A 15,183-nucleotide genomic window follows, 5' to 3' on the forward strand; every position below is an offset into this window, starting at 1 on the left:
ATTTTAACACATCCTCCCAAATATCAATACGGAAATACATTGATAAAATTAGTCAAGATATATTCTAGAATTGTGTATATTTTTGACAATAAGTACGATAAACGGCTTTCAACTCTTTCAAAGACCTTATATAGGCTTGCCCAGTGGACTGATTTATACATGGACACACATTTTATCTGTAAACACATTCTTACAGGTAATGGTAACAATGGGCATACCTCACATATTAAAGTATCTGTTCTATGGTGAAAAATTGTCCATACCAATAATTTTATAATACAAATTAAATGGACAATAAGTCACCAATGTGACAAAAAACACAATGTTTTATAAAATGGAACAACATGAACAATCTTCAAAAAACACTCCTCTACATAGCCTTCTCCCATTCTACCAACCAAAGACATTGATCCTATTATCATGAAAACATATAACAACACATCCTTATTTGTCATGAAATGTACTAAAAAGATTTTACTATAATTATGCAAAGTATTTATTCCAAAAAATTTGAATTTCTAGTATATCAATTTTAAATTCTTTGGTTTTGATTTAGAGACATTTATGGGTGGGGTTGAGAAACAAAGTGGTAAAGACAAAAAAGAAAAAGGAAGAAAAAAAGAGAATAATAAAACAAGCAGTTGAATGAAAGAAGACATTAGATGAATTATAGAAGAAGCAGAAGAGAAAGATTTCAGATCATTCATCCTAAATTCACACAATATAATGCTATCAATTGTTTCAGCTTGAGTGAGACTACAAATCATATAAAGAAATTTTCAACTTTTCTTTAATTTCTCTATGAAAGGAATGATAGAAGAGACAAAAGAAAAAAGATGGTCAAAATGAAACGATAGGAATTTTTAAATACATTTCAACATTAGTTGTGGTACACAAAATTGATTGATAAAGAACATCATATCTTATAATACAGAACTAGAATCATTGGATTAGAGGATATTTTAAAATTCTGTTTTCGAAAAAAAAGCTAGACTCAAAATAAGAAAAATAGTCATCTTAATGTTGCATTAATACTGATGTTCAGATAATATCATTTCTAATACTAGCTGTTTAAAACTTGTACCTCTTTTGTGGCATTCCTTTAAAATGTGTTTTTTTGTTGGAATGTAGGGAGATGTTGTCATAGTAACCATTATACTACATAAATGGTCTGAGATCATTGGAAAACTGAGAAATAAAACATTGTTACAACACATGGTTAAAGCATAAAAATGAAACAAATTGTAACAATATATCGTGAAGACAACTTTCTTGAATCATAAAAATAATATAGAATCATACAAGACTAATTTGAAGGAAAATGGACTTGTTTTCTCTTCTCCAACTTAAGTCCTGTTTCCTAAAAGTTGATTAGGTAATGAAATTCACCTACAAATGTGAAATTTCAAGAAATCATACATATTTGTTTCACTACACCAGTGATATTATCTAGTGTTATACTAATGTAGTATCTTTGTTCAAGGTGTCCACTATAGTTCTACACTTCCAACTGAGTTGGTTATTTTCAACCAAAAATCCTTGCCCTTGAACTTTTAGTTATTTCGAGGCTGTCCAAGTAAATATCAGGCAAATCCTATGATATGGGTGGCACAACATCATTTTTTCCCCACTGAATTTTTGGTTCCAATGCAATGTTTATATCATACAAAGGATATATATGTCAAAGATATATTTGTATCAACAGTGGATGGCTCAGAAAATGATTTTAAAGTTCACTAACAACGCAACAAAATTTTGTGCAAAATGAAGAGTTATCTCCCCTTTTCAATGAATTTTCAGTGCTTTCTATGTATTTTTTTTCTCTTTATTTGTTGCAGTTAATAAAAAAACAAAATTCAACTTTGAGAAAGAATGAATTTGTGATAAGAAATAGATGAAAAAATTTTGAAAACAAAATATGTCATGTGCTATCCACTGCCTGGTTTTTCCATGGACACCCTCTTACATTGATTGGTTTGAAAGCTTTCTAGAGAGAGAGTGTAATTTCTGAACTAATTTCTTTGATTTGGAAATACCTTGGTAGAATGAAAAAAACAGTTCTAAGCATACACATTAACAGAACAAGACAGAAATTTGTAATATATTTTGACTATGAAGGAGGATTGAGCATATTTAAATTATATAATAGAGATGAATTTCAATGGTATCAATGAATTTCCAGTACACATGGTAATGAATTATACCTAATGGTCAATTATCTACACAATAAGTCAAAATTATATATAGTATCACATGACCATTTACGGCTCTAAAAACCAATTCACCTGTATTATTTGGCAATTCCCCCCCCCCTCAAGTATTTAATCTTAATAATTTCTTCATTGATTGTTTCCCCTAACAGCCATTTCTGAATTTTCATTGACACCAAAATAAACTAGAACATGTCCATAGTACATGGAAACCCCACTTGCACTATCAATATCTATGCTCAGTGGACAGTGAAATTGGGGTCAAAACTCTAATTTGGCATTAAAAGATCATATCATAGGGAACATGTGTACTCAAGTTGATTGGACTTCAACTTGATCAAATACTACATTGACCAAAACTTTAATCCAAAGTGGGACAAACAGACAGACAAACGAACAGACATACAGACCGAAAAACATAACGCCCCTAGGTGGGGAATAAAAAAAACTTCGGCTATGACCAACTCATTGAAATCCATTTGTCTAAAGTTGTCATGTGGCGAGTAAATAATTAAATTTTATTTGGACCAAAATGAAACAACATATGATAGACAAAAAGTGATGGATGTCAGATTAATAGATGATGAAAATTCCCAGAGTTGCTTTTACATTTGCTTTATTAAACAAGGAACCGACTTTGACTGGCCTTGTTACAGTTTTATTGAACAAGGAACCGACTTTGACTGGCCTTGTTACAGTTATATTCTAGTATTAGCTCTTATGTCACTCTAATCAATACCTGATGACTCACACAGAATATTGAACATGCTAAACTAATGCTCAGTGCAATTATTCTGATTTTATTGTAAAAGGGCTGGCAGCGATATCTTAACAAAATGTGCATCTGCTTGGCTAACAGTCTGATGAGATAATAAAGTTTATTTGCCACTTGCAGCTTTATTTTGAATCTACAGATGTTAATGTTCCTTCCAATATCTATTATTAGGTCAAAGCTAATAAAAAAAATATTGCTTCATATGAATAAACAAAATTTCTGAGTGGTTATCTATAGTACATTTTTATGTACAGCAACCTAGACCCTGAATAACAATAGTACAAATATTTACAAGTATCAATGTTGAACCCTAGGAATTGCAAGGTATAAATTCTGTTTGTCCTATTATAAATGTACCCAACCATGTTTTGGAACTATGAAATTATCAGGACGTAGCAATACAAATTTTACAGTGAGATTTTTCAATAATCTTTTTTTTCAGCAAATTCACTAAGTAGATAACCCCCAAATATACCTTGCAACTACAAAGGGAAGTAACAAAAACAAGGGAAGTAACTGTGAATACAGTTTGGTCATGAACATTAACAGTATCACAATTATTATCTACCCCTTTGACAAAAATATAAAATGAGTGATTATACATTTTGGCTAAAACACAACTATCTTTATACAATTTGAATAAGGCATTTGATCTGTAAACACATGATCAAAGAAAGTTTTACAATATTGGTATCTTTCTTTTAATTGCCACCTAAATTTGAGAATGCTATCTACATGTGTATATATACAAGTTGGTTTCTACATACTCTTGTTACCTTTATTTAACAGATGGTTTCTTGCTTAACATCCAGTGGCTTTTGTTTATTTGAATATCATATGTGGACAAAACTGGTACAAGTGTTCAGATCACAAGTAATTGCCATTTGTTTGTCATAACAAGAAACCTGAGCTAATGGAAATATAAATGGCTACATTTAGTGCATCTGATATACTGATCACAAGCATCTAGAGAAAAACACAAAATCTATGTTACCCTCAAATGTTCCTTTTAATATTTAGATATAAATACCAAATTATCTGATAAATACAGAATCAAAAGTCATCGATGAGGAAGAACTTAATTTAATAGCATTGAGTGTAAAGATTTCTGTAAAGTAACTAAAAAATTATTTTCCCTTTAATTTAAAAAAAATAGTCTTTCAAAAAGATTCATCAACAAATTTTTCTCACCTAAGTTCTGAGTTTGACTAGGATACTAATTGAAAAATTTGTACTTTTTTTTATCTATCAAAGACTCAAAAAGGCCAAAATACTTCAAAGCACCACAATTCTTCTCTGAATGAAGGTTGGTGATTAAAAAGGTCCTGTTTATTGCCTCCTCCACGAGAATGAAAATCTCCTTCTTTTTGAGAGGTTCAACAATCATATATCATCAACATACAATAGAACTAAAATATAGCACCAGATAAAAAAAAACCATCAAATTATTACACACAGTTGGGAAAGTTTAACATGGGTCAATAAAAAATAAAATGAAAAGACTAGACTAGATATAAATTCTATATACACATAACTAACACATACACATGTATACAATAGAGGAAAATAAATACTTTGTTAGTTTTCATCAAAACATAACAACCCTTTGGAATTCAATTTTTGAAAAATAAAAAAATAAATATGTTTTACATTTATCTGAGAACAAAACACACAATGTCTAAGACTGTGATCAAAGGAAAAGAAAGATTTCAATTTTAAATAAAATTAAATAATATCTTTCATGCACAAATATTTATATATATAATATACAATAATGTATACATGGTCAATGGGAGATAACTCATATCAAAACCAGACTACTAATCATTTCAAATGAATTACACATATAATTTCCCCACACATTGGTAATATGTATAGTTTTGGTGGTATATACCATGCAATGTGGAAACAATGTGACCGAAACACTTAACATCCAATCTAGACTCAATCTACCCATCAAAATATTCCACAAATGTCTAGGTATATATAAATATACAGATGTTACATCAAATGGTACAATAAAAATTAATGGTTGATGAGTTGACAATGTTAGCAAAATACCTTTGCAAAATCTAATGCATTCTGGGTAATATTTCAAAAGTGTATGCAAAAATGTTATGATTGATTAAATATGTATTTAACAATGGAAATTCAATCAATCATGTGATGTTATTCTCATTTTGTGGTACGAACAATTAAATTACCCATAGTCCTTTAGATCCTGAAATGGCAAATGCATACATATGAATATGTTTTAAAGGCATTGTAAAATTCATTCACAATAAACATAAGTACAAAGACACAGTCATTCTGATGAAAAGGATCAGTGCTGAACTTTAAACTTTTAATGTTAGTGCTAATTATATACTTGCATATATTTATATAGATAATATGCTGCTATTAAAAAATGTTAGGAATTTTTACATTATGAAGGTGAAATGATGAAAAAATTCAAATGTTATTCCATAAGATACTTGCATTAATGAATATTTTTCCAATTGATAATCTGGCAGCCAAATAAACAGTTGGTAAGACCAAAATCAAAATACAATTGGCTTGTTCTTTTCCAAGCCAACTTTTGAATACCAGGTGGGCAGGAAAGAAAAATATGACATTTTAATTTATCAAAAATTGAATGAAAAAAATAAAAATCTAAAATGGAAATGAAATAATTTTATAAAGCCAAATTTGTTGTGTAGGTTGGTAAAGAATACACTGTACATACTGTTTCAGGCCTAATGGTAAACAAACAGTATACCTTTAAATTGATTTTCAAGCATAAGATATATTGACATTTTGTTATGTTTAAATATTCCTCAATATCATTCTTTTTTACCAGTAGACCACTAAGTTAAGTGATGGACGTTATACAAAATTGTTGAAAACTCAAACTCTTTTTGGCAAATTATATAAATAACAACCTAATACATTGAAGGGTACATGTCTTTTGATTGAGTTTAACACTAACTGTAGTACTATCTTAGTTCAGTGTTGGTCCACATCATCTCTAACATTTCAAGGAGAATAACAACTAAATGCTGAACCTTCCCGGATGTAGTGACGAACAGGACTGTCTTCTTGGATAGGTATAAAATGCTGAAATATAAAAAAAAATAATTCCCAAAACTGACAGACAATATGATGCATCACAAATTTCACGGAACTTAAAACCATAATTATATTAGCATAACACATATCCATCCATCAAATTAAATTGCAAAAAAGTTTAATAGGAGAAATGATAAGCCAAATAACAGAACATACAATTCATTTTATCATCAGCTTCACATCTGCCTTTCATTATTTGCCAATAAATTCTCCGTTTATTTCAAACATTTGCCACTGTCTTTTCACTGACACTATCTCTCACTAGAAATGTTTAGAATCTTCTTCAAGACAGTCAGGGGTTTGTTTACAAAAGCTGCTTGTGTTTAGTATCAAATGAAAACCTGTTGCCCCAAAAAAGATGTTGGTTGTCAATTTCGCCACTGGACAGCTGCCAATTATACTCTGAAATCAACATTGCACAGTCTACCAAATGTTTTGATAGTAAAAAAATGATTTGATGGGAAACTGAATCTGACTAATTAACTTATAACATATTTTATCTTCTATGCTTTTTTGCCCGTTTTGTAAAAATGTGTTTGTTTTAGAGAGAGCAAGAAATCTTTTGATATATATAATACCCTTCATGAAGTGAAAGAATAAATAAATGACTTCATCAATTCACACAATTTTCACAATGATGAATTACTATGTTATTACAATAATTTAAGCTTGTTATAAATCATTAACCTGTGTAATAAAGTAGAGTTAAGGAAAGTCTTTCAACCTTTTAAATACAGAAAATGTTTGATTGATTGAATCTTTTTCATAAACTCGGCTTGATAAGGGGAGATAACTCAGATAATTAAGTACATTCATCTATGTTGCAATGTAGCAAAAAAAAATATAAGTATGTTGAACCAATCATGCTTTTTTTTTTTTAATTTTCTAAACATGTATAAGTTATAAGAGAGCTCTGTCTTTTTATCTTTCATTTCAAAATTCGATCATTTAGTATTTTTCTGTTTGCGTAGTCAATGATAGTAAAGACTTTCCATGATTAATCGATACAAATTATTGAATAAAAAAAATCAGTGACCTATCCTTTTGTTATGTTTAAAAATAAAGCTAATTATAACCTACATAAACATGATAAAAGCTTAATCTGATTTTTTTTATCATTTTTTGTATCTTGAAATTTGAATCATTTTTCTTAACTTTCCATTCACATATAAATACAATTTTCAAAGATTAAGCAGTATTAAGACACATTACTTCAATAGTGTCTTCACCAATGTTGAGCTAAAACTAATCAAAAGCAAGTTCAACAAGTTGTGTTTAATTTCTAAGAGCGCATTTGTTTCTAACCTAAACGATGTAAACGACTACGCGCATAGTCGTTTAATCCATTTGTTTCTTACATTTTTTGGTCAACGTTGACATCGTTCACATAAACGATGTACACGCAAAATAGTCGCGTAGTCGTTGATTGTTTATCGTTGAGACGTGTAAATGATAAATTTGTTTCTGCATCTGTGGTTTAAATAATTACGAGCACATGTTGTTTTCGCAAAGTCCTGGTTATTTATTTCCCGCACTTTTACCTGCTTGTTTACAGTGCGTGAGTGTTATCTATTTTTGTCTGACAACATGGGGTCGATAAAGTTTATTAAACGATGTATTTGTTTCTAGCAGCTTAACGTTTACTAAACGATAGTCATCGATGAGAAAATTTCGGGTTAGAAACAAATGCACTCTAAAGCTTCACATTTTAATGATATTTCTCTCTGAATACTTCAGCTTTAAAACAGAATAGAATGTTGTTGTACTTGTGTGTTTATTGTTTTGTTTGTATCAGTCCTGATCAAAGAATGTCTGTAAGCTCTAGTAAGTGAGATGTTTCATTAGTAGTACTTGTATCTGTAGTAGGTAATAACCAAGGTGGTTGTTGAGAGAGGAGACATCTTATATTATGTCTACCAGTTTATACATGTTGACACAAATATTTTCTTTTTAAATATTCACATAAAAAGTCAATTCATGTAAAACAAGAATGTGTCCATAGTACATGGATGACCCCACTCACACTATCATTTCTATGTTCAATGTAAAGTGACATTGGAGTCAATCTCTCATTTGGCATTGCAATAGAAAGATCATATCATAGGAAACATGTGTACTCCAACTTCATCACAAGAGTGCACACACTGAAATGTCTTGCCTTCTTTACTAATCATTGAATTTGATATTATGTTGATAGTCCTAAATATAAAGCTTTATTACAACTGTCACATAAATGATAAATCTAACATTAACCAAGAAAACTAAACATTGACCAATGAACCATGAAAATGAGGTCAAGGTAAGATGAACCATGCCAGCTGGCAGACATGTACAGCTAACAATTCATCCATACAACACATATAGTTGACCTATTGCTTATAGCTTATGAAAAACAGACCAAAACAAAAAACTTATCACTGAGCAATGAAACCGTTAAAATGAGGTCAAGGTCAAATAAACCTGCATAACTGACAAATAGATCATAAAATATTTCCATACATCAAATATAGTTGACCTATTGCATATAGTATAAGAAAAAAAGACCAAAACTCAAAAACTTTACTTTGACCACTGAACCGTCAAGGTCAGATGACACCTGCCAGCTAGACATGTATACCTTACAATCATTCCATACACCAAATAAAGTAGACCTATTGCATATAGTATAAGAAAAACAGACCAAATCACAAAAACTTAACTATAACCACTGAACCATGAAAATGAGGTCAAGGTCAGATGACACCTGCCAGTTGGACATGTACACCTTACAGTCCTTCCATAATCCAAATATACTTGACCTATTGTTATAGTATATGAGATATGGACTTGACCACCAAAACTTATCCTTGTTCACGGATCCATAAAATGAGGTCGAGGTCAAGTGAAAACTGTGACATACATGAGGACCTTGCAAGGTACACACACACCAAATATAGTTATCCTATTGCTTATAATAAGAGAGTATCTAACATTAAAAAAAATCTTAACTTTTTTTTCAAGTAGTCACTGAACCATGAAAATGAGGTCAAAGACATTGGACGAAAACTTCGTAACATGAGGCATCCATATACAAAGTATGAAGCATCCAGGTCCTCCATCATCTTGTTAAATATAGAGCTTTTTAGAAGTTAGCTAACACCACCGCTATCTCTATCCCTATGTCAAGCTTTCTGTGACAAGAGTTGCAGGCTCGACAAAAAACGACTTTGACCAAAAACTTTAACCTAAAGCGGGACAGATGGATGAATGAAGTTGGGTATAAAATAGATAATCAGCACTGATCAATTTCAAAACTAGTCAAAGCAATGCCAAGACATTGCTGAACAAAACCATGATATAAGTTTCATAAAATCTGGCAAGAATTGATCACATGAAAGTGCTGACGATGCAATTTTCCATATAGTTTATAGGTACATGTAAAGTTTCCAAGGGCATAACTCTTAAAAATAATTGATCGGCACTGATTTTTTAACTCATCCAACATGTCCAAAACATTGCTGATATAAACCTATGATATTAGTTTCATAAAAATCTGGCAAGAATTGTACTCATGTGAGTGCTTACAAGATGGACAGAAGCCTGAATTTCTATGGCCCCTGCAACACGTTGCGAGGGGGACAATATAAACATTATGAATTATCAACTTCAGTGGAAATCTTCGAGTAAAATTTGGAGATCTGTATTTCCTATTAACACTTCAAATTCCTACTTATGAGTAAATCTATTGTTAATGAGTTGATACATCTGTTGAACAAAACATGGAATAGAGGTGTATTGACTTCAACTCAATACATGCAATATATATGTTTGAATTAGATAATGGGTTACAAATGTTAAATCTCATCACAGAATTATGACAGGAAAACAACAATAAACATCTTGTCTGTTAATTAAAAAAAGTTCAACTGCACTCTAATCAACTTCCATTTATTTAGAAAAACTGACCGCAAGTTTTAGTTGTATGCTTTTTACATAACTAAGTGGTAGGCTGATGAAACACCTGCTGTACTAGATCAGAGATAAGTTTTGTGAGTCACTCATACAAGGCTTATAGGTTTTTATTTGGAGAATATTTAACTGATCAAACATCTATTGGTTTTATATTGTCTGGGGATATATTTTAGATGATCTATAGCTATGGGAAACTTCTGGTGATTTAGATGATTATGTACTTAACAGACCTCACAAGTCAAAAGATGATCTTTTATCATTGTTTATATTTAATAATTATGTAATCAGAATAATTATTAAGCCACAATGCACTTATTGTGTTGTTGTTAATTTACAATAAATGAGCGTAAATATTAGGCATCCACTACAATCCCGTTTTAATTCCAAAGATTTCTTTTCCTAAATGCAATATAGTGACCTTGAACTTTCACCCTTTAAATTTGGAAATGGTAAGGTACACATGCCAGATTCCCAATACCACTCAATCCCATAAAGTATGCAGTCTTCATGCTCAACCACAGGCCCACTAGCCCAGACTTGTCCTATACTATTGCAGGAAGGGCATAACATTCCCCCAAGGACTGGGAAAAGCCACTGAATAGAGTCAAAGCTATATGGCTACTGTGTCTAATAACATGAATAACTTACCATTTCATCACCCTCCTGTAACACTGTAGCTACTGGATTTACATAACTACGTCCTGTAAAACCAGGGCTCTGAAGTCGACAAGAATACAGGGCACATTCATCGTCTAGCAAGGCTTCTTGGTATCTCTCACTGGAAACAGTAATGACATTTCTCCTCATTGACAACCTTTTCTTTTTGGCTGATAAATCCACAGGTGACATGAGTGTATTCGCTCTGAGAGACAATGAGCCAACATTTTGATTATCATTTCTATACGGACTATGGACCCTTGTAAATGCTGATGATGTAGGTGTAGGTTTTGGCTGTGGAGAAACTGGTCCAGCACCTATGGAAATAGATGGTGTAAATGCTGCAGAATGATCATCTTCCTTTGGCCGTTTTACTGAGAGGTCAATTGCGGCTACCTGAGAAGTGCATGTTTTTATGTCATTATCACAGATTTTAGGGGTCAAGTTCTGTTGGTCTTGTGAAGCTTCACTCAAAGCTAAGGGTGTCCATAATGGAGGCACAGAAGAAGTTGAGGATACATTAACATAACTTAATTCAGATTTCACAGGAGTTGGGTGCTTGATTTGTTCCTGGAAACTTTCGTTACTTTGATTGATTAATTTTTCATCCCTCTGTGGGAATGTTTTTGTCACATAAGGTGTAATGTCAAATTGTGTATCTATAGCAATCCTTGGCTGTCTTTTGCTAGGAGTCAAGGTCAAATCTTTACAAGGTCTCCATGTTCTACTTGGTGACAATGTCTGACTAAATGCTGCTGACGAAGAGGCAAAGATGGACAATGGCTGAGATACAAAGGTCTGATTATCTTCCACTGATATCACATTGTTGTTTATAATGTTCTCTGAACATGATATCCTAAAGTTGTCACTACTTGTTACACCAATGTTACTAACAGTGGTAAAGTTGTTATTGCTCTCAATGGATGATGATGGAGTCCTGTCATGTGACACTGAAGTGGAGGGGTGTTGTTGTTGTAGTTCTTCTTCAAGTTGTTTCTGAAGAAATTGTAACTGTTCCTGTTGTTCAGCAATAAGCTGTAGTTGTTGTAGAATATTTAAGTTTGTCTGTGAACCTTCAACCTCTTTGACATCTTGCAGTTTTTCTGTTTCCTTTTGAAGTTTATGCATATGAACCTGAGATTCAACAATACTTTCATTTAACTCCACAATACTTTGGCGTTTACGACTTTTTTTCACACGACCAACAAATTTATCAACACTTTCATTGTCAGATGTTTGTGGTCCAGTCTGAGACTGAGGATCCCTCCTTACATTATCTGAATCCTCACTTTCCTCTTTTTCCTCTGTGTGCATTGCCATTTCTTGTGGATAATCTTTCTTTGACAAAAGAGTTTCACTTTTAACCTGTAAGAAGAATTTTGAATCATAATTCTACTTTAAAAATAAAACAATGTCTATATTTCAGTCAGGGCTAAAATTATTTCGTTGCAAAAATTAATTGTTGAATACACTTTTAAAACCATAAGATATATATTCAAAATTCACAGTATCATATTTAGTCAAGCCATACATTCTATTTTATGCAAACTATTTATATATTTTGTTTCTTTCATAATAACTATGAAAAAATCTGGATTTGATTTGACAACAAAATAAGTAATAGTGCATATATCTTCATTTTTCATTCTTAATATTTTGAAAATATAAATTACTTCAACAGTAAATTGAAAGCTTTTAACAGTGTGTTTTTTTTATCAAAGAATAAATGCTTTAATGCTTCATTTTTTTTAAAGAAATTTGGAATGTTAACAAATCAACCAATCAAATCTGACATAAAACATTAACAACCAATCATAAGACATCCACAACATATGGACTGGATTGGTCTGTACATCAGAACTTTGAATGAAAGGTACATGATTTCAGTGTAAAGACATCATAAATGTTTTAGGAGAGAGACATGATCTTGTGCAATGCTTAAATATAAGTAAACAGTATCAAAAAGATGTAGGACAATAGGTTCTCATAACTGTATATAAAGCAATATATATATATGTAATGTTTTACTTTTAACTTTAGATGATCATATTACATAAAAGTATCAACTCATATAACATGCAACATAGCTAGTTAATGTTGAGTAAAATTAGGTCACAGTTACCTAATTCTGCCTTGATATGTTCACCTAAACCCAAAAATGCACATTTACACAAGTTCTATTACTGAAGTTAACTTGAGCCTAACTAGAGCCTTAAAGTTAACCAACATTAACTTTGACAATAGACATAAACCTCAAATTAAATTAGAGAACTATAAAATATAGGTCACACACAATCCGTCAAAGAGACTAAGAGAACTCATACTATTATTCCTCAACAATTTTTTTAAGCAAAATAAAATAATTCATTATTTATTTAATTTAACATATTTAAATAAACCTCTAGGTATTTCAGTCAGTTTCTACATAATAATTTTGTTAAAAGTTTCAAAGAAAATTAAGACTTTAATGAAGTAGAAAAAAAAGTGATACAGGCTAAAAAAAACTGTACTTGATTACATTTTGACATGAAAAAGCCATACAGTGCCAGGTATAAAGGCCAACTTATTAAGACAGTCTCAGTATCGATGAACATTAACGAACTTAAAAGATGTTCAGAACTGGCACCTCAACAAAGACCTGCAGAATTCATGTAAATGTTTTATTAATACAGATATTAATTGAACTACCAAAAAAATCGTGATTCAGTGATCACCCCCAGACACCCAGACATACAAGCATTTAAACGATGTAGAATATTATTTCTGGCAAGCAAGTGGCACCAAGAGAGTATCACATACAAATATTCCAGACAAACCAAGTCATGACTTGTCACCTGAAACTTCCCTAAACAAAGAAAAACCATTTGACTGTGTTAATGTAGTATAGTTATTAAAACAAATAGTCAAGCAAATTTACTATAATGCAATAAAGTAAGTAGTATTAAACATTTTTTGCAGACAATTTTTTTGTTTTCATGCCAAATGTAGTCATTTATGATGTTTCATTATCAGTCGATTACAAGGGGTTATAAAAACAACCACTAGTTTGTTTGTGAAGCACTGCCAAATAGAAGTTGTTTTTTACCACAACTATCTTTGACTACTTCAAAAATAGCAAAAATAAGTGCTGTTAATTTACAGGAGATTAAAAAAATGTGTAAAGTTTGGCAACATATTTTTTTTTTCTTTAATGCAAGCACAAAGTAAAATAGTGATAATATATATATACATGTACAACTCGTCTAAACATCAACCCAACAATGTTAGATCTGTAAATTTGCTTTCGCAAAGTGGTCGTGTGGTCTAGTGGGACGGCTACAGTGCAGGCGATTTGGTGTCACAATATCTCAGTAGCATGGGTTCGAATCCCGGCGAGGGAAGAACAAAAAATTTACAAAAGCAAATTTACAGATCTAACATTGTTGGGTTGATGTTTAGACAAGTTGTATATACATAATGTACACAGCCATGTATCACCATCACTGCTGGTGATCCGATGGATAAATCTGATAAAGCATTTTTGAAAATGTTAAAATGCTTAACTTAACATTTATTTTTATAAAAAGAAGAGTTCAATACAATATTTTTTTTAGAGAGTGTTAATGACATCTATATAAACCCTATTGTACAGATGTTTGCCATTAATAGTTAACTGAAGTGCTAGAATTGTTCTCTTTATCACTTTTAACAATTGTTTACAGACAAATCATATTGTACTTTTATTTATTTCTTAACATTTAATGTTATAACTTAATACAACACAAATTATAAATCATTTTTATTAAGTATCAATGTCATCCTTACAAGTGTTTTTAATTTTCTCTTGTAACACAAGTTATAAAAACACCATCTTTATATGCTCATTTTGTTTCAAAGTACAATTTTATTGCTTACATATATTTGTACTTTATGTTTGGAAAATCTTCAAGTTGTTTTTTTCCAGATCATAAGATCAAAATAATATACATTATTTGAAACTGCATGCCAATGAACTGAATGTTTGTAAACAGCAGTATAGTCTTTATCTAGAGCAATGTTTTTTTTAGTGCTATGAATGACGAATTTTGAACAGGAATGCTTGAAAGACTATCTAAAAGCCCCTTACCTCCTCTTCTTTAACTTTGTGACATATTGCTAAATTTTTTCCCTTTTGAATAAGATATTATATTTTTATTGCCTTCTTGGTGTTTCATTTTTTCTAACGGTGTTATGTGGTTTGCAAAATGTTGCTTAGATTTTTGTATATGATATTGAACAGTTATTGCAATTTTGAAACTGACCCTGTTTACCCGAGCACTTTTTATTGTAAGATTTATCTCCCAAAACACTATTGTGTGTGCATCTCCTTCGCAACCCTTAAAGTTTAAGACAAAACTATTTCACCAATTTGCTCGTTGTATCCGTATGATCTTGAAAATAATTTTGACCGAAGCGGTCCAGAGACTCCATATGAGAGTTATTTTCCCTTCTGTATTTAACATT

General features: G+C 31.2%; 1 protein-coding gene across 1 annotated transcript in view; it reads right to left on the reverse strand.

Annotated features, from left to right (window-relative positions):
• Window positions 1–5,163: 5,163 nt before the first annotated feature.
• The window catches only part of LOC139513643 (serine-rich adhesin for platelets-like), a 50,054-nt gene continuing 40,034 nt past the window's right edge, over window positions 5,164–15,183 (reverse strand). Inside the window, exons 11-12 of the mRNA XM_071302314.1 lie at window positions 10,693–12,066; window positions 5,164–6,081 (exon numbers count right to left, since the gene is read on the reverse strand). Coding sequence (XP_071158415.1) covers window positions 6,001–6,081; window positions 10,693–12,066 — 1,455 coding nt within the window. The 3' untranslated portion in view covers window positions 5,164–6,000. The remainder of the gene's footprint in view (window positions 6,082–10,692; window positions 12,067–15,183) is intronic.

This window comes from Mytilus edulis, chromosome 2 (assembly GCF_963676685.1).
Source record: "Mytilus edulis chromosome 2, xbMytEdul2.2, whole genome shotgun sequence".
Taxonomy (NCBI): Eukaryota; Metazoa; Mollusca; class Bivalvia; order Mytilida; family Mytilidae; genus Mytilus; species Mytilus edulis.